This window comes from Coregonus clupeaformis, chromosome 26, assembly GCF_020615455.1.
Source record: "Coregonus clupeaformis isolate EN_2021a chromosome 26, ASM2061545v1, whole genome shotgun sequence".
In the NCBI taxonomy this organism is placed as follows: Eukaryota; Metazoa; Chordata; class Actinopteri; order Salmoniformes; family Salmonidae; genus Coregonus; species Coregonus clupeaformis.
Window position 1 is genome coordinate 10,214,932 of NC_059217.1, and position 19,845 is coordinate 10,234,776.

At 44.0% G+C, this 19,845-nt stretch overlaps 1 protein-coding gene across 1 annotated transcript in view; it reads left to right on the forward strand.

Annotated features, from left to right (window-relative positions):
* LOC121540453 (leptin receptor-like) overlaps window positions 1–19,492 on the forward strand; it is a 53,406-nt gene extending 33,914 nt beyond the window's left edge. Inside the window, exons 8-19 of the mRNA XM_041849327.2 lie at window positions 6,043–6,318; window positions 8,268–8,364; window positions 9,840–10,060; window positions 13,519–13,670; window positions 14,408–14,561; window positions 15,116–15,198; window positions 15,474–15,687; window positions 16,471–16,677; window positions 17,047–17,130; window positions 17,400–17,502; window positions 17,631–17,703; window positions 18,192–19,492. Of these exons, the coding sequence (XP_041705261.1) occupies window positions 6,043–6,318; window positions 8,268–8,364; window positions 9,840–10,060; window positions 13,519–13,670; window positions 14,408–14,561; window positions 15,116–15,198; window positions 15,474–15,687; window positions 16,471–16,677; window positions 17,047–17,130; window positions 17,400–17,502; window positions 17,631–17,703; window positions 18,192–19,052 (2,525 nt within the window). The 3' untranslated portion in view covers window positions 19,053–19,492. The remainder of the gene's footprint in view (window positions 1–6,042; window positions 6,319–8,267; window positions 8,365–9,839; window positions 10,061–13,518; window positions 13,671–14,407; window positions 14,562–15,115; window positions 15,199–15,473; window positions 15,688–16,470; window positions 16,678–17,046; window positions 17,131–17,399; window positions 17,503–17,630; window positions 17,704–18,191) is intronic.
* Window positions 19,493–19,845: the final 353 nt, after the last annotated feature.

Below are 19,845 nucleotides of genomic sequence, written 5' to 3' on the forward strand. Positions count from 1 at the left end.
ATGGGCTAATTACAGATGGGCTGTGCACAGGTGCATTGATCGGTAAGCTGCTCTGACAACTGACGCCTAAAGTTAGTGAGGGAGATAAGAGTCTCCAGCTTCAGAGATTTTTGCAGTTCGTTCCAGTCATTGGCAGCAGAGAACTGGAAGGAATGGCGGCCGAAGGAGGTGTTGGCTTTGGGGATGACCAGTGAGATATACCTGCTGGAGCGCATACTACGGATGGGTGTTGCTATGGTGACCAGTTAGCTAAGATAAGACGGGGATTTGCCTAGCAGTGATTTATAGATGACCTGGAGCCAGTGGGTTTGGCAACGAATATGTAGTGAGGACCAGCCAACAAGAGTGTACAGGTCACAACGGTGGGTAGTATATGGGGCTTTGGTGACAAAACGGATGGCACTGTGATATACTACATCCAATTTGCTGAGTATAGTGTTGGAGGCTATTTTGTAAATGACATCGCCGAAGTCAAGGATCGATAGGATAGTCAGTTTTGCGAGGGCATGTTTGGCAGCATGAGTGAAGGAAGCTTTGTTGCGAAATAGGAAGCCGATTCTAGATCTAACTTTTGATTGGAGATGCTTAATGTGAGTCTGGAAGGAGAGTTTACAGTCTAACCAGACACCTAGGTATTTGTAGTTGTCCACATACTCTAGGTCAGACCCGCTGAGAGTAGTGATTCTAGTCGGGTGTGCGGGTGCAAGCAGCGTTCGGTTGAAGAGCATGCATTTAGTTTTACTAGTGTTTAAGAGCAGTTGGAGGCTACGGAAGGAGTGTTGTATGGCGTTGAAGCTCGTTTGGAGGTTTGTTAACACAGTGTCCAATGAAGGGCCAGATGTATACAAAATGGTGTTGTCCGCATAGAGGTGGATCCGAGCGTCACCAGCAGCAAGAGCAACATCATTGATATACACAGAGAATAGAGTCGGACCGAGAATTGAACCATGTGGCACCCCCATAGAGACTGCCAGAGGTCCAGACAACAGGCCCTCCGATTTGACACATTGAACTCTATCTGAGAAGTAGTTGGTGAACCAGGCGAGGCAGTCATTTGAGAAACCAAGGCTATTTAGTCTGCCAATAAGAATGCGGTGGTTGACAGAGTCGAAAGCCTTGGCCAGGTCGATGAAGACGGCTGCGCAGTACTGTCTTTTATCGATTGCGGTTATAATATCGTTTAGGACCTTGAGCGTGGCTGAGGTGCACCCATGACCAGCTCGGAAACCGGATTGCATAGCGGAGAAGGTACGGTGGGATTCGAAATGGTCGGTGATCTGTTTGTAACTTGGCTTTCAAAAAGTTTCGAAAGGCAGGGCAGGATGGATATAGGTCTGTAACAGTTTGGATCTAGAGTGTCACTTGGTTGAATCAACATTGTTTCCAAGTCATTTCAATAAAATTACGTTGAACCAACGTGGAATAGAAGTTCAATTGATGTCTGTGCCTGTGAGAACTAAAACAGAATGAGTTATATCTTCTTCGTCCCTTCAAAGTTTTGTTATTTTGGTGATACAGTGGCATTTGTTTTAGAGAGAGTCGTGGAGGACAAATGTCTCATCAATTGTCTTGTGTGTGTGTTTGGTGTAGTGTGGTGCGGTGCGGTGTGTGATTCAACTATTGACCTCTATTATCTCCAAGGGGAGATAGGGTGCAATACCTGAACACCAACACAAACCAATTAAACTTGCTAATCTGCATATGTTATGTAGGAAGCAGAGTTGAGAGGTTAGAGGTCAAAGGTTATCTCCAGGGTCAGTGACTGTTCACCCATGATTAAAACAAAATAATAAGCCTTTTCCCTAGCACACTGTCTGACAATGCACAGCACCTTTAGAGGATACTTTTTAATGAGAAGTCATAAATCATCTGTGGTTGATAGATTGTGTGGGCACGAACACACCTAGCTAAAGTATGGAGAATGGGATGGGTCTGTACCTGCTGCATACTGTACTGTTAGAGATGATGGATGACTCATAGATATGCATTGTATTTCCATGCACTCAATATACCCTGGATTACTAAGCAAACAGATTTGGTTTGTAAACGCGGGATGTTTGAACTGTGAAGTTAACGAATGAAATGTGAAATATGAGGACAAGATCAGAATGGAGCAGGGTGGAGATGAGGGAGCCAGATTGTTCTTCATCAAAGGGCTGATTAGCATTTTAGTGTAGTGTAGTTCATCTCTCTCTCTCTCGCTCTCTCTCTCTCTCTCTCTCTCTCTCTCTCTCTCTCTCTCTCTCTCTCTCTCTCTCTCTCTCTCTCTCTCTCTCTCTCTCTCTCTCTCTCTCTCTCTCTCTCTCTCTCTCTCTCTCTCTCCTCTCTCTTTCCTCTCTCTCTCCTCTCTCTCTCTCTCTCTCTCTCTCTCTCTCTCTCTCTCCTGTCTCTCTCCTCTCTCTCTCTCTCTCTCTCTCTCTCTCTCTCTCTCTCTCTCTCTCTCTCTCTCTCTCTCTCTCTCTCTCTCTCTCTCTCTCTCTCTCTCTCTCGCTCTCTCTCGCTCTCCTCTCTCTCTCTCTCTCAATTTCAATTTAAGGGCTTTATTGGCATGGGAAACATATGTTTACATTGCCAAAGCAAGTGAAATAGATAATAAACAAAAGTGAAATAAACAATAAAAATGAACAGTAAACATTACACTCACAAAGGTTCCAAGGGAATAGAGACATTTCAAATGTCATATTATGTATATATACAGTGTTGTAACAATGTGCAAATAGTTAAAGTACAAATGGGAAAATAAATAAACATAAATATGGTTGTATTTACAATGGTGTTTGTTCTTCACCGGTTGCCCTTTTCTTGTGGCAACAGGTCACAAATCTTGCAGCTGTGATGGCACACTGTGGTTTATCACCCAGTAGATAAGGGAGTTTATCAAAATTGGGTTTGTTTTCAAATTATTTGTTGATCGCTGTAATCTGAGGGAAATATGTGTCTCTAATATGGTCATACATTTGGCAGGAGGTTAGGAAGTGCTGCTCAGTTTCCACCTCATTTTGTGGGCAGTGTGCACATAGCCTGTCTTCTCTTGAGAGCCAGGTCTGCCTACGGCGGCCTTTCTCAATAGCAGGGCTATGCTCTCTCTCTCTCTCTCTCTCTCTCTCTCTCTCTCTCTCTCTCTCTCTCTCTCTCTCTCTCTCTCTCTCTCTCTCTCTCTCTCTCTTTTTTATCTTTACAGTTTTTCTCGATTGCTAAGACACATTTCTTGAAAGCTGCTCTCCTTTTCTCTTAACTGTGAACACAAAACCCAATTTTCAAGCTACATTCACAAAACCTCAGACTCTTCTTGCAAAACCAAACTTTCACCTCAAAACAGTTCAATCTGTGCTCAAAACTGAACTATGTTGTCAAATCGTGCCCCGAGTCAATCAAAAAAAATAAACACTACTGAACAGTCACTAAACACTACGTAGAAAAATAGAAAACACAATGCTCAGGACATGAAGCTGGAGAAATAAATGTTTATTGTTCACTGTAGGCTAAATGCATGTTGCAAAACAAAAAAAACCTGTGCATTTAGCACTTGTACAAAAAGACAAAACAGAAATCTTGTGCATTTACATGTAGCACTTGTAAAAACAAACAGAAATCTTATGCGTTTGCCACTTGTGTACAGTAAGCCCATGTAAAAATAAAGTACAAAAATATACAAATAAGTGCATTACTCAGCCACAGCATCATGTCTCCGTACTGGGTCAGGCCACAGGACTTCATCCACATCACAGGCCACATTTTGTCTGGCCAGGCAACGGGGGAAAAAACCCCTGGCATGCCGTATCCAGGCTTGGCATGCCTCCACACCTATGTCACCACAGGCAAGTCCCATGGCTTGCAGGAGATTTACCCTGGTGTAAGGTTGGCGTTCATATACCTTCCACCGCCATGAGGAGAATAATTCCTCAATGGGGTTTAGGAAAGGGGAGTACGGTGGAAGGCAAAGATTGATAAAACCTTGGTTCATATTGTACCACTCTAACCTGGAGGGCTCTGTGAAAACTCACATTGTCCCAAACAACAACATAGATGGGATGCTCATCCTGCTGCCCTAACAAAGCATCTCGCATGTGATTGAGGAAAATGAGGAGCTGGTGAGTGTTGTAGGGCCCCAGGTTGGCATGATGGTGGACAACCCCATGATTTCTGATGGCAGCACATAATGTGACATTGCCACCACGCTGCCCAGGAACACCAACAATGGCCCGATGGCCAATCACATTACGGCCTCTCCTTCTCCTTTTGGTGAGATTAAACCCAGCTTCATCCATGTAGATGTATTGATGGGGTCTTTCCATTGCATCCAGTTGAAAAACCCTCTGTAGAAATAGATATAGTTTTGTAAGTGATACGGAAAAAGGGATTTAGGCCACTACAGTAAATCACTACTTAGAGTAATCAACATTGAATGTGTCTGGATATATGCCAACCTGTACATACTAGAATCTTTGCTCTTTGACTCTGTCTGAGTTGCGATCAAAGGGCACTCTGTATAGCTGTTTCATGCGCAGTCTGTTGCGCTTGAGGACACGATCAACAGTAGAGAGGCTGACACTGTTGATACCCTCAAAATGTAAATGGTCCTCAATGATCTTCTGCTGAATTTCGCTCAGTTTAATGGCATTGTTCTCACGGACCATATCAACAATTAGGGTCTCTTGGTGTGGGGAGAACATACCTGTCCTCCCACCCCCATGTGGCAGTCTTTCAATTCTACAAAAAGAGAACATGGACTTACAAAAATATACATGGAATACTAGGCCTACAAACAGTTAGACCAACCCTCCATTACAATACTACAGTACATTGGTACAGTGATGTACTGAAACATATATTTACTTACAGTATACTGTGGTACAGTATATAGTATGTCATACAGTAATTGCTGTCAACATTTACATACTGTACTATAATGTCAAAAAAAGGTAATTACCTGTTCTCTTCTCTAAATCTTTGGATTATGGTGGACACAGTGAATCTACTGATGTTTGGTTGTACCCTTTGTCCAGCCTCCCCTCATGCTCATACCATGGACAAGAACATGGTCAATCACAGTAGCTCTGATTTCATCAGATATTACTGTTCTTTGTCTTCGCTGACCACCTCGACCACCTCGACCTCCTCTCACACGAACTCTTCCTCTCAGATTTCTATCCATTGTAGGGCCTCACAAACCAGTGCTCTCTGAACTGGCTTACTGTATATGTTCCCTCACATCATTAGCCACAAGTGTGATCAATTTTGAGTTGTTGTGTTCAAGTGGTGACACCTGTGCTCTAATTGTGTTTGACTTTTGTCACCTGTGCTCACCATTATGCAGCACGGGTGCATCACAATGAAAATGTGTTGGCAAGTTATGTCTAAACAGGTGAAAAGTGCTTATGGTTTTGCCAAAAGAGTGATTGATTCAATCAGTGGGTTCAGGCAACTGAGCATTTGGTTCAGACAATAGGGTTTAGTGTTTTAGCAATTGAGAAAAACTGTAATTCTGCGTTGTTGATAAAGGACATGTCAGTAAGCATGTTGTTTACGAAGCATGTGACAAATCAAATTTTATTTTATTTCTCATCCTATCTTTTATTACTGAGGTCCCATTGCTCTGAGGAAGACATTCAGCTAGTCACCCAGGCTATGGCCCCTTAGCTTTCAGTCAATATATTATGTCTGATTTGATGTACCTCGTGGATGAATAGCAAATCTTTTAAACTGGAAGCAAGTTTGTCATCATACTTCCAGAAACATTTTTACTTCATCTGTTCTTTCAGACTATGTCTGGAGGTTGGGTACTGCTGCATGAAATTGAGTTTTTCAGGTTACTTTAAAAAAGAAACATTTGACATTTTTTTCTTAGCTTGGTCCGTTGATAACTATAAAAAAATAATTAGTAACTAATTAGAAGGTTGCTGCATGAAACAACAACAATTTTAGACAACTCAGTCAGGGTATCAAATCAATCACAATGCTCTCGCAGAAAAATACTTCAACTGTCAACTGTGAGTCAGGTGATCCTGCTTTTCTGACTGAATTCACTTTGCTTGGTTTCAGATGTGACTTATCTCCCTGAGAGAGTGGTGGCCAGCCTTGGAGATAGTGTGACTGTGTACTGCGTGTTCAACGACCGCAGGGTGAACGCCAGCACGGCGGTCTGGTTTCTGAACCTTGACCGCCTTCCCCAGAGCCAGTACACTGCTGTCAACGACCGTGTCAGTAAAATAACGGTTCAACCGTCTGAGCAGAAGCTGTACGACATCCTGCATTGCTGCCAGTCTTCAGGGGAGAAGTATAGCTGTAACTACCGCTACGCAACGATATACATTAAAGGTGAGCTGTTATGGATGGATGGATGGATGGATGGATGGATGGATGGATGGATGGATGGATGGATGGATGGATGGATGGATGGATGGATGGATGGATAGGTGGATGGGTGGGTGGATGAAGTACTGTAGGGTTGGGATGGGAGAATGTTTAGGGTTAGGCTTCAGGAAAATGATGGGTCATGGGATTAAGGGATTAACAGTAATATATACAGTGAGGGAAAAAAGTATTTGATCCCCTGCTGATTTTGTACGTTTGCCCACTGACAAAGACATGATCAGTCTATAATTTTAATGGTAGGTTTATTTGAACAGTGAGAGACAGAATAACAACAAAATAATCCAGGAAAACGCATGTCAAAAATGATATAAATTGATTTGCATTTTAATGAGGGAAATAAGTATTTGACCCCCTCTCAATCAGAAAGATTTCTGGTACCCAGGTGTCTTTTATACAGGTAACGAGCTGAGATTAGGAGCACACACTTAAAGGGAGTGCTCCTAATCTCAGTTTGTTACCTGTATAAAAGACACATGTCCACAGAAGCAATCAATCAATCAGATTCCAAACTCTCCACCATGGCCAAGACCAAAGAGCTCTCCAAGGATGTCAGGGACAAGATTGTAGACCTACACAAGGCTGGAATGGGCTACAAGACCATCGCCAAGCAGCTTGGTGAGAAGGGGACAACAGTTGTTGCGATTATTCGCAAATGGAAGAAACACAAAAGAACTGTCAATCTCCCTCGGCCTGGGGCTCCATGCAAGATCTCACCTCGTGGAGTTGCAATGATCATGAGAACGGTGAGGAATCAGCCCAGAACTACACGGGAGGATCTTGTCAATGATCTCAAGGCAGCTGGGACCATAGTCACCAAGAAAACAATTGGTAACACACTACGCCGTGAAGGAGTGAAATCCTGCAGAGTCCGCAAGGTCCCCCTGCTCAAGAAAGCACATATACATGCCCGTCTGAAGTTTACCAATGAACATCTGAATGATTCAGAGGAGAACTGGGTGAAAGTGTTGTGGTCAGATGAGACCAAAATTGAGCTCTTTGGCATCAACTCATCTCGCCGTGTTTGGAGGAGGAGGAATGCTGCCTATGACCCCAAGAACACCATCCCCACCGTCAAACATGGAGGTGGAAACATTATGCTTTGGGGGTGTTTTTCTGCTAAGGGGACAGGACAACTTCACCGCATCAAAGGGACGATGGAGGGGGCCATGTACCGTCAAATCTTGGGTGAGAATCTCCTTCCCTCAGCCAGGTCATTGAAAATGGGTCGTGGATGGGTATTCCAGCATGACAATGACCGAAAAAACACAGCCAAGGCAACAAAGGAGTGGCTCAAGAAGAAGCACATTAAGGTCCTGGAGTGGCCTAGCCAGTCTCCAGACCTTAATCCCATAGAAAGTCTGTGGAGGGAGCTGAAGGTCGAGTTGCCAAACATCAGCCTCGAAAACTTAATGACTTGGAGAAGATCTGCAAAGAGGAGTGGGACAAAATCCCTCCTGAGATGTGTGCAAACCAGGTGGCCAACTACAAGAAATGTCTGACCTCTGTGATTGCCAACAAGGGTTTTGCCACCAAGTACTATGTCATGTTTTGCAGAGGGGTCAAATACTTATTTCCCTCATTACAATGCAAATCAATTCATAAAATTTTTGACATGCGTTATTCTGGATGTTTTTGTTGTTATTCTGTCTCTCACTGTTCAAATAAACCTACCATTAAAATGATAGACTGATCATTTCTTTGTCAGTGGGCAAATGTATAAAATCAGCAGGGGATCAAAAACGTTTTTCCCTCACTGTATATATATATATATATATTCATGTGTTTGTTATAACCCCTGTCTGTCTGTCAATGGACTGTGGTCATGTTTCAGGCTCAAGGTTCATATTACAGGTCAGGGTAAAGGTTTCACTCTATTTGTGTCTGTGTTTCAGATCCATTCATAGATATCAGCTGTGTAACCAATGGGGATCTGGACAGCATGACCTGTAGGTGGAACAACATCCAAACCGAAATCAACTTCCTGTCCAGGTCAATACTACTTTTACTTACAGCATTGGACAACCTACACAAACACCTGTATACGTGTACATACACCAGTAAAACCTGCACATACACTTCAACTGTATAGTTAAAGTGACTGTTGGTTATCTTATATCTTTATGAGTCCAATCAATCTATTAAGAGTCTTTGAAATACAAGCCCAGCATGGAATACAGCAGGACATTACTTTTGACTCGTTGTAAAAAATGTTGACACCTTTTCAGTGTCTCTGCTTGGTGTCTCTGTGCTGTATTCCTAAGGAATATGGAACGGGAACTGGTTCAAGATCGTAGAACAATACAGAAGGGATTTAGACCCCTCAAGCAAAACTCAAATGACTGTGTGTAATTATTAGTGAATTGCCACAATTTCAAAATTAAGGCAGTGAAAGGAAGTTTAGACTTGTTGCATAACAGAGATCTGTGGCATCATAGGCCAAACATACCCATAAGGAGATAGGGTGTTTTCACCCTGAAATTCTTTGTGTTTGTGTGTGTGTGTTTTTTTACTATTCTTGTGGATACCAGAAGTCCTCACAAGGATAGTAAAACAATGAACATTCGGAGAAATGGGGACATTTTGCCAGTCCCCAAAAGGAATAAGGCTATTTTAGGGTTAGGGTTAGAATTAGGGTTAGGAGTTAGGGTTACCGCGCCAGCGCTCAACATCCTTTCCCCGCTCTGCTAAGAATCACTCAGCGCTCACAGAAAAAAAAAGCAGCTCCAAATTCGCTCCATTCATTTAACAAACAGCCCATCAGCTATCGTAAGAAGCTTCAACATTTCATAAACGTGTCGTAGGCTATTAAACAAATACCTACCTGATGATATGCGGCCACTGTGTTAAAAAACAAAATGGCTTTTTCTCTAATCTATTGATGATCATATACTTCAGTTGTAAGTGACTCTGTTGCGCTCACATTTTACAGTTGATAGTCAACTTAAGCACTGTTACAAACTTAGGCTCCTTATTTTTTTTTTTTTTACGATAGCCTATATAGAAATCAAAATGTGTCCGGTGCTGCTGCATGGGCTTATTGGTGGTCTTGCCATCAATTACACATGCTGTGTGACCTATTTCTTGGTCGACTCATATCAACATCTCTGCGCATTAGTGGTGTGGTAGGCTAAATAAATACAACAGAATAGGCCTAATTAAAAGAACTATGATGAAGGGAATGAAAAATGCTGGGCAGACGATGCCCAGAGCTCGTGGCTGAGTGGTACCGGAGCAAAATTGGAGTGGGAGAGAAGGCTGACGCTCCACAATCCAAATTACACACGCTCCGCTCCTCGCTCCACATCCTCTGTTTGGAGTTAAGGTTAGGTTAAGGGTTATGGTTCGGGGTTAGGGAAAATAGGATTTTGAATGGGAATCAATTGTTTGGTCCCCACAAGGAGAGTAAAACAAATGTGTGTGTGTGTGTGTGTGTGTGTGTGTGCATGTCTGTTTATATTCGCCAGGGTGGCCGACCTATCCTGTGATGTCATGGAGGAGGCGGAGGAGGTGGGCGGGGCGGTGAGTGTTTTCAGGCAGGTGGTGTGTGTATCCAGCAGATCTAGAGAAGTGAAGAGCTGCACTCTGCAGCCAATCAGAGTGACTTCCTGCTACAAGCTGTGGATGGAGGCCAAGACAGACAATGGCACGAGGTCACATCCTGTCTACATCACACCTATGGACCACGGTGAGTTAGGACATGTGCAGGATAGGAGTTCCAAGTTTCAAGTTTATTCGCCACGTGCACAGGATGCAACAGGTGTAAAACAGTACAGTGAAATGTTTACCTTGAGAGCTCTTTCACAACAATGCAGTGATAGTAATAATAATATAGCTAATAATAGAAAATAGAATAAAATAAAATAACACACAAGAAGTACGATAAAGGTTGAAGAAACCTGCTCTCAATGGTGCAGCTGTAAAAGTTCCTGAGGATCTGAGGGGCCATGCCAAATCGTTTCAGACTCCATGTGTTGTTTTTAAAAAGTATGTACTGCGAGTATGTTTTTTTTTACTGGCAAATAAAATCAATCAAGTCGGCAGTGATGTGGACACCGAGGAACTTGAAACTGTTGACCCTCTCCACTGTGGCCCCGTCGATGTGGATGAGAGTGTGCACCCCCCTGTTTCCTGTTGTCCACGATCAGATTCTTGGTCTTGCTGACGTTGAGGAAGAGGTTGTTGTCCTGGCACTACACTGCCAGGTCTCTGACCTCCTCCCTATAGGCTGTCTCATCGCCATTGGTGATCAGGCCTACCACTGTTGTGTTGTCAGCAAACTTGATGATGGAGTTGGAGTCGTGCGTGGCCATACAGTTGTGGGTAAACAGGGAGTACAGGAGGGGGCAAAGCGCACACCACTGGGGGGCTCCCCGTGTTGAGGGTCAGTGTGGCAGACGTGTTGTTGCCTACTCTCACCACCTGGGGTCGGCCTGTCAGGAAGTCCAGGATCCAGTTGCAGAGGGAGGCATTCAATCCCAGGGTCCCAAGCTTGAATACCGTCCGGCCTGTAGCCTTGTGAGTGTTGACCAGATTAAAAGCCTTACTCACGCCGGAGAGCAAGATCATCCAGTCCTCTGGGACGGCAGGGGCCCTCATGCACGGCTCTGTGTTTTTGTCTAAGCGTGCATAAAATGCATTGAGTTTGCCTGGTAGAGAGGCATCGTTGGGCAGATCACGGCTAGTCTTCCTTTGTAATCCATAATGGTTGTACCCCCTGACGTGTGGAGCGTCGGAGCCGGTGTAATAGGATTTAATCTTGTTCCTATATTGTCCTTTTGCCTGTTTGATGGTGCTGCGAAGGTTGTAGCGGGACTTCTTGTACGCATTCGTGTCCTCAGCCGAAGTCTCAGGGTTGGCTGCGATATCCCTGTGTGTGGTAGCTCTGTCCTTTAACTTAGCGCGCACCTTGGTGTTAATCCATGGCTTTTTGATTGGGGAAGCCTTACTATTTCACAACAAAGCCTCCTTCACTCATGCTGCCAAACATGCCCTCGTAAAACTGACTATCCTACCGATCCTTGACTTCGGCGATGTCATTTACAAAATAGCCTCCAACACTCTACTCAGCAAATTGGATGTAGTCTATCACAGTGCCATCCGTTTTGTCACCAAAGCCCCATATACTACCCACCACTGTGACCTGTACGCTCTTGTTGGCTGGTCCTCACTACATATAATCCCCGCATAGCAACACCCACCCGTAGTATGCCCTCCAGCAGGTATATCTCACTGGTCATCCCCAAAGCCAACACCTCCTTTGGCCGCCATTCCTTCTAGTTCTCTGCTGCCAATGACTGGAACAAATTGCAAAAATCTCTGAAGCTGGAGACTCTTATCTCCCTCACTAACTTTAAGCATCAGTTGTCAGAGCACCTTACCGATCACTGCACCTGTACACAGCCCATCTGAAATTAGCCCACCCAACTACCTCATCCCCATATTGTTATTTATTTTGCTCATTTGCACACCAGTATCTGTATTTGCACATCATCTCTTGCACATCTATCATTCCAGTGTTAATACTAATTGTAATTATTTTGCACTATGGCCTATTTATTGCCTTACCTCCATAACTTGCTACATTTGAACACACTGTATATATATTTTCTGTTGTATTTTTGACTTTATGTTTTGTTTTACCCCATATGTAACTCTGTGTTGTTGTTTTTATCGCACTGCTTTGCTTTATCTTGGCCAGGTCGCAGTTGTAAATGAGAACTTGTTCTCAACTGGCTTACCTGGTTAAATAAAGGTTAAATAAATACAATTAAAAAAAAAAAACTCCACTGTGGAGACAACTTTGGCGATGCATTTCCTGATGAAGGTGGTGACGGAGGGGGTTAGCTCGTTGGTGCTATAGGCAGAGTCCCGGAGCATATTCCAGTCAGCACTAGCAAATCAGTTCTGCAGCATAGCCTCCGTTTCGGAGGACCATTTCTCTACAGAGAAGTCACAGTTACTTACTGTTTAAGCTTATGTTTGTAAATAGGAAGCAGGAGTATAGAGTCATGATCTGATTTCCCGAAGGGGGTGACGAGGGAGGGCCTTGTATGCTTGCTTGTGGTTTGAGTAACATTAGTCTAGGACTTTATCGGCCCTAGTGGTGAAAGAGACGTGTTGATAGAAGTTGGGCATCACGTGTCTTAGTGATGCAGAATTAAAATCATCGGCAACAAGAAAAGCAGCCTCCAGGTGCATGGTTTCCTACTGAAAACACTTGACGTAAATGTTTCGTACAGTTCGTCAAGTGTTTTTGTCCTGAGGTGGAGTATATACAGCAGTCATGATAACAGATGAAAACTCTCTCGGGAGGTAGAAGGGTCGGTATTTGACCATCAGGTATTCCATGATGGGTGAACAATAGGTTGAGACTTCCACTGCGGTAGAGTCTGCACACCATTTGTTGTTGATGAAGATACATACCCCTCCCCCCTCTGGATTTCCCTGAATCCAATGTCCTTTCCACTCGGTGAATGGAGAATCCATTGAGTTGGATAACCATGGAGGGTATCTTGTCCGAAAGCCATGTTTCAGAAAAACAGAGAATATTGCAGTTAAGAGAGTCCCGTTGATAGCAAATCTGCGATCGGAGGTCTTCCATCTTATTATCAAGTGACTGGCCAATAGAATGGAGGGAAGTGGTGGACGCTTTTTCCCTTAGCCTTAGTCTCACCAAGAGTCCCTCTCTCCGGCCTCTTTTTTTGCCAGTGTTTCGTCTTGGGTAGCCCAAAATTTGGTCAGAGCCTTGTAAACAAAAAGCCCAGGGCAGATGAGTCAAAGTCAAAATTTAAGCAGGAATTGAGGTTAGTAACTGCCGATCTAATGTTCAAACGTTCTTGTCGATCATAAGAAATTCTAGTGGATACATTTAGTGCAAATTTTTTTATGATTAACGGCCAAAATAATCACAAAATAGCAAAGTTGGGTCGGAGTTCACAAGACGGAACCATACAGTACGGCGTCATCTTTAGAAGTTCTGGTCTTCTTACATTTATGTTCTTACCTGTTGTGGCTTTTAGGAACCTACAGCACCAGTATGTGTCAATAATAATAATACCTTTTTTTTAAACATGGATAGTGGTCGGTCTGCTTGACCATGCTAGATAATGACTGTCCTCTCCCTTCATCTCATCTCCCCTCTAGTGAAGCCCCACCCTCCCTCGGGCCTTGAGGCAGTGAGCATGCCTAGTGGAGTCCTGAGGCTGGCGTGGGTGCCCCCAGAACTGCCCCACTACGATATGCAGTACCAGGTTCGCTATGCCCTCGCCACTGACAGGGCCCATCCATTCTGGCAGGTACGTAAGACTCTGGCCATAGGGCTCTGGTCCAAAGTAGTGCACTATGTAGGGGATAGGGAGAGTGTCATTTCAGATGCAGCCTTGAGCTTCTCCAGAGTGGCAGGGAGGGAGCAATGGGTGCAATCGCCTGGCATCATGAGCATCACTTGGTCGGACTAAATGAGTCTTATTTCCTATCTACTGTATCCCCTATCTCTGATCTGGTAGTGGCATTCTTGCTGGTAGTGGTAAACTCTAACATGTGGTGGCAGACTGGCAGGCAAATAGGGAGAAGCGGGGACAACCACACAGAGACTGAAGCTGTGTCTGAAATGGCACCCTATTTCTTTCACACATTTTTTACCAGAGCCCTACACTGCAGAAAGTGACATCTAAGCAAGTCTAAATATCTGCCAATAACAGCTAGTTTTCAGTTGTAGGAATAGGCCTACCTCATTTAAGAAAATGTGCCCACTTTTGCTGGGCACAAGTATTTTGGAAAGTTTTCTGCCATTTAAAATGCTCCTTCGCTTGCTCGGTCACATAACATTCATATCTATTAAGACATCTATTTCCCTAACATTCTTTTGCTTTTGAGTTGATGGATGTTTATGCCGGATATCTAAGTTCATTCACTGGAAAATATATTTTAGGAAAGGATAGGATAGCCTTTAATGTCCCTGAGGGGAAAATGTTTCAATTATCATGGGATATGTGATTTAACATGTGATTTTGAATTGGGATGTATACTGCAGGTCCTGGCTCCTCGGGCAGAGTCGTGGGCTGAGGTCCCTGAACCAGATGTATGTAGGGTGTACAATGTGCAGGTCCGCTGTATGCATATCAACAGCTCTGGGACCTGGAGTGACTGGAGCCACTCTCTATACACTACCCCTCACAACAGCAGAGGTATGTACAGTATGTCTTCATCTCATCTATGTCATTGAACCTGCATTAATACAAGTTAGTCTCATTGAGATAAAAAATCTATTTTGCAAGATAGACATGTATTGTACATACAAGTTTTGACAACATTGACAAAACGCATCAGCAATAAACTTTTGAAAGGAATTAAGCTGCCGCCCTGAAACTTATCTTATAATTGCGCCAGCACACCACAACTATCAAGTCTGACCTACTGTGTACATACAGTACATTAACACTCACAACCACAATGGATGGGTCATTTCAAACCCTTCATTATCCATGGTTTGTTGTGTGGTAAAAGCTATTTCTGACCCTGATCTAAAAGTTACCTTGCATGGTGTCTGGCTATCAGAATGTCTGTTATTGAGTGCTACAGCCAGCAATTTAATATGACTTTCTCTGATGTTAGTTCTGATAGAAAATGAAAGCCTCAGACATAGGTACATAGACACACACACAAGCATGCATGCTAGCATGCGCACACACACACACACGCACACACACAGAGCTATAATATCTATGTTCTGTTCTCTCAGCTCCTGACCAGGGTCCTGATTTCTGGCGAGTGTTTCAGGAGGATCCTGCAAGGAACCAGACTAACGTCACTCTTCTCTTCAAGGTACAGTCCATAGCCTACAGAGAACACATTAAATATAGCACAGTATGTGGTTTAAATGTCAACATCAGAGAGAGTTACATTAATTGAAGAGGTGTATGAAGTTTCTTCCTCTCCTTTTTACCACATCATTGTTCTTAGTTTAGTCTGAAAAACCTATTCAGTTTGCTTCCCCAACACCTATCTCGTTTTGTCAGATCTGATAGTATAAGGAAGAAGCACATTGGATAATGAATCCTCATTAGAGTCTTTGATAGTCTCTAAACTCTTCCCAATAGCATTTCCCCATAGTGGAGCCAACCTACTGTGTGGAGGGCCTTGTAGTACAGCACCAGGCCTCTGGGGGCATTGTGACTGAGGAGCAGATAGGCCTGGTGTCCTCCTACCGCTTTGCGTGGCGAGAGGAGGTCCACTCTGTGACGGTCAAGGCTCAGAACAGCCAGGGATACTCCACTAGGAACATCAACATGACCCTGGAGAGACACCCCAAACGTAAGGGAATGTATTTGTATGGGGCTGAATAATTGTTATACCCAATACAGAGATTACTAGCAGTCAATTAAGAGTTAGTAGTTAGAAACAGATATCTGAAAATACAATTTTATTTGAAAAGCTTTAAGAATTGGTTGTTTGTTTTCACATTTATGTTTATTTTTTATTAGTTGGTGTTCTTGGTTCATGTCATAGAAGTCAGTTGAAATGCTAGGTGTGCTGCTATTACAGTCACCAGGGAGAGAAAATAGGCATGTTGATGTCAGTTAAAAGCCTGAGAGTGGACTAAAAGCCATTATCTCTGGCTTGGGATGTTCTCTTCCGAGGCCTAATAGCTGTTTTACTGGACTTGGAATTGATTGTAAAATGGACCTCTTCTCGGCACAGGTCTCTGTGTCACACCGGGATGTTTGTGTTATTTGTGTGTGTGTGTTCGCCTGTTATTCATATTTTCATTAATAGCTAATTGGTTGAGAGGAAACCATTAACTGTGATACAGGTAGTGTTGGTACTATTAGTTTTCATATTGAAAAAAAACTACTGGTCGTGGATGGGCCCAAAATAAAATGCTGCTGTTCAGTTTATTTTATAGTCAAGGACAGGAGGGGAACACTCTTTGTTGTGCTAATTCTCACGCATGTCAGAAGTAGGAGAAAACATAGCAGAAAAAGAGTAACAGAAAATGTTAGTCACTGACAGAAAATATAAACATTTTATTTTATTTCTCTCTCTATCACTCTCTCCCCCCTTTCCCTCTCTCCCTCCCTTCCTCCCTCTCTCCAGGCCAGTGTGTGCGTTCGTTCTGTGTGTCCCGTGTGAATAGTAGCTGTGTAGTCCTGTCGTGGTCTCTGCAGCCCAACAGCAGTGTACCGTGGTCCCTGGTTGTAGAGTGGTCGGGTCAGAACCACCAGGACAGACAGGGTCAGACCACAGAGGGCAGGGAGATGTGGACCAGGGTCCCCCCTACTGACCAGGTCCTCTACCTACATGGTACGTTCTCATGTGTCTCTTTCTCTGGCTCTCTCTCTTTCACTCTCACTCTCTGTTTAAACCTCTTTCTGTTGTCAATCTTTCTGATTACTTCTCTCTCTGGGTCTCCTTTTCGTTCACATCACTCAGTTCCATGAAACACTTTCATTCTAAATTGTTCTAGAATGACCTAAATAAACCTACAAAACCACTGCAGAACAATTGATCTTGTCAAATTTTGATGAATATTTCAGTCCACTTTGAGTTCCAGTTTGAGAGATTGTTGGCTGTGAATATCTGGCGCTCTCTAGTGACAGTACATATTAATCTTTCAGTCTGATTGACTAATCTGAGCTTCTCTGTTCTCTGTTCTCTGCCTTTATTTTCCAGGTGATTTCTATGGCTCTGAGGAGTATGTGTTCACCTTGTGTCCAGTGTTTGCAGATGGAGAAGGAGAGCCAGTGTATACTAAAGGTAAGCTCTACTTTATCGCCAGGGATGAATACAACCAATACAATCCACCTGTACGCCAATATCTCTGTAAACAACAGTATGTGACATAAGGATGTTATATGTTTTTAATAAGTGTACTGTGCATTGCAGCACATTGATTGATTTTAAATTTTTAAATTTTAGTCATTTAGCAGACGCTCTTATCCAGAGCGACTTACAGTTAGTGAGTGCATACATTTTCATACTGGTTGATAGCTTTACCCTTACCATGGTGTTGTCCTGTCCTCCAGTCTTTAGGGGGGCCAACGCTGGGCCTGCAGCCTACATGCTCCTGATGATCATCGCCTTCCTCGCCATCGTCCTCTTCGTCACCCTGGTCATATCCCAAAACCAGTAAGATTATATCTCATAATTGAGTGAGAGGGGAAAGGGAGAGATAGGGTAGATGAGAGAGAGGTTTTGGATTGCAGACTGAGAGGCTCCCTTCCTTGTTGTTAACTCCTATTCTGTCTGATTCCCAGCATGAAGAACATGTGGAAGGATGTTCCCAACCCCAGCAACTGTTCCTGGGCCCAGGGGATGGACTTCAGGAAGGTGAGATGGACAACAAACCTGTTTACTCAGGAACATACTCTGAAATATAATCAAACTATCTCTAAACAGCAGAGACCATAGGAACTCAACATACTGTTATGAAAAACACACCACTATTTACCAGAACACACTCTATATACAGATGTAGGATCTTAATTTGAGCTTGTTGGATACAACAGGAAAATAATACTGCAGCAACAGGAAATGTTATGTGAATTATAATTATTGGAGACTTTTGTAGGGGTTGATACATTTTTTGTAAGGGGAAATCAAGTCTGAAATGTCAAAGTGGAAATTACAAACTTCAGAAGCCTTTTTGAAGTTATCTTGCAACAGGCTGATCCAATTAAGATCCTACACCTGTAGGGCAGCTATTTAGATAAACTATTCTATAAACTGTACATGAACTCTATAACTTACTTAAAGCAGTTGGCAGGCCAGTTTACCTTGCTATGGTCCTAACTCTGCTGTGCTGTGGTCCTGTCCAGGCTGACACTATGGAGCAGTTGTTCCGCCAACCAGAGGGCCTGCCAGACTGGCCACCACTCTTCATCTCAGAGACTATCTCCCAGGTCACCATTGTAGAGAAGACTGGTCCCCCAGCCCCAGACAAGGACAGCATCCTGATCCCAGCCTCCGCCCCATCCCTCTTGGACTCAGAGGTGCCTGAGGTCCCAGAGGAGGAGGAGACCCCCCAGTCCCCAGAGCTCCCCAGGAGTGTGGAGAGCTCAGCCCAGTCGTCAGTGACCTATGCTATGGTCCTGCTCTCAGACGACCCACGCCGGCTCTACAAGCAGGACGGCAGCCACAGCCGCTCCAGCGACGAGGGCAACTTCTCCGCCAACAACTCTGACATCTCCGGCTCCTTCCCCGGGGGCCTGTGGGAGTTGGAGAATTCCTATTCCCGAGCCGGAGACTTGGACCTGGACCCATATCGTTCATGCTTCTACAAATATGTGGAGGAGTTTTCTGAGACGTCGGAACAGGAGGATGAGGCCCTGGGTGGAGAGAGGGATGGGGGGATGGAGGGGATGGAGGAGAAGGACCTGTATTACATGGGAATGGGCTGTCAGGAGGAGAGTGAGGAAGAGGAGGAGGAGGAAGAGAGGGAAGAAAATACAGGGGCTATGCTGCTCAAAGAGGTGGTGGTTCTGCAGAGAGAGGGCTCATCCATTGAGTCCAACCCTCTACTTGGGTGTCGGGACTCTATGTTTAGTGAGTCCAGTGATGAGGGGGCAGTGGTAGGGATAGGGATGAGGTCTGTCCCCCTCTACCTTCCCCAGTTCAGAACTGCTCCCTCCAGCCCACTCAAAGCACAGGACAGCACCCCAAGCGGTAAGAACTGGTAGTGCCTAATATATTGTTTTATTCTAATGCTGCTGTTTAGTCCCTCAGGAGGGAGAGGACTCAGCAGAGACACAGTCACTGATAGGCTTGTTTCTCAGTTAAGGGCATTTACAGAAGCTTGGCTGTGTCTTAGATGGCAGCCTATTTCCTATACAGTAAAGTGCACTTAGATCCCTATGGGCCCTGGGCAAAAGTAGCAAAGGTAGTGCACTTATATCAGACATTTTGAAAATGGGGACAAGGCATCTGAGGGGGCTAGGCATACTAGGTGCTAAGCCTCTGCCCACTTTATAAGGAATAGGGTGCCATTTCACAAGCATCCTCCCTCCGTGTCTACAGTGCCACATTGCTGCTCTGCACCTTCAGTCCATAGGAAGCTACAGTGAGGGAAACAAGTATTTGATCCCCTGCGGATTTTGTACGTTTGCCCACTGACAAAGAAATGATCAGTCTATAATTTTAATGGTAGGTTTATTTGAACAGTGAGAGACAGAATAACAACAAACAAATCCAGAAAAACACATGTCAAAAATGTTATAAATTGATTTGCATTTTAATGAGGGAAATAAGTATTTGACCCCCTCTCAATCAGAAAGATTTCTGGCTCCCAGGTGTCTTTTATACAGGTAACGAGCTGAGATTAGGAGCACACTCTTAAAGGGAGTGCTCCTAATCTCATTTTGTTACTAGTATAAAAGACTCCTGTCCACAGAAGCAATCAATCAATCAGATTCCAAACTCTCCACCATGGCCAAGACCAAAGTACTCTCCAAGGATGTCAGGGACAAGATTGTA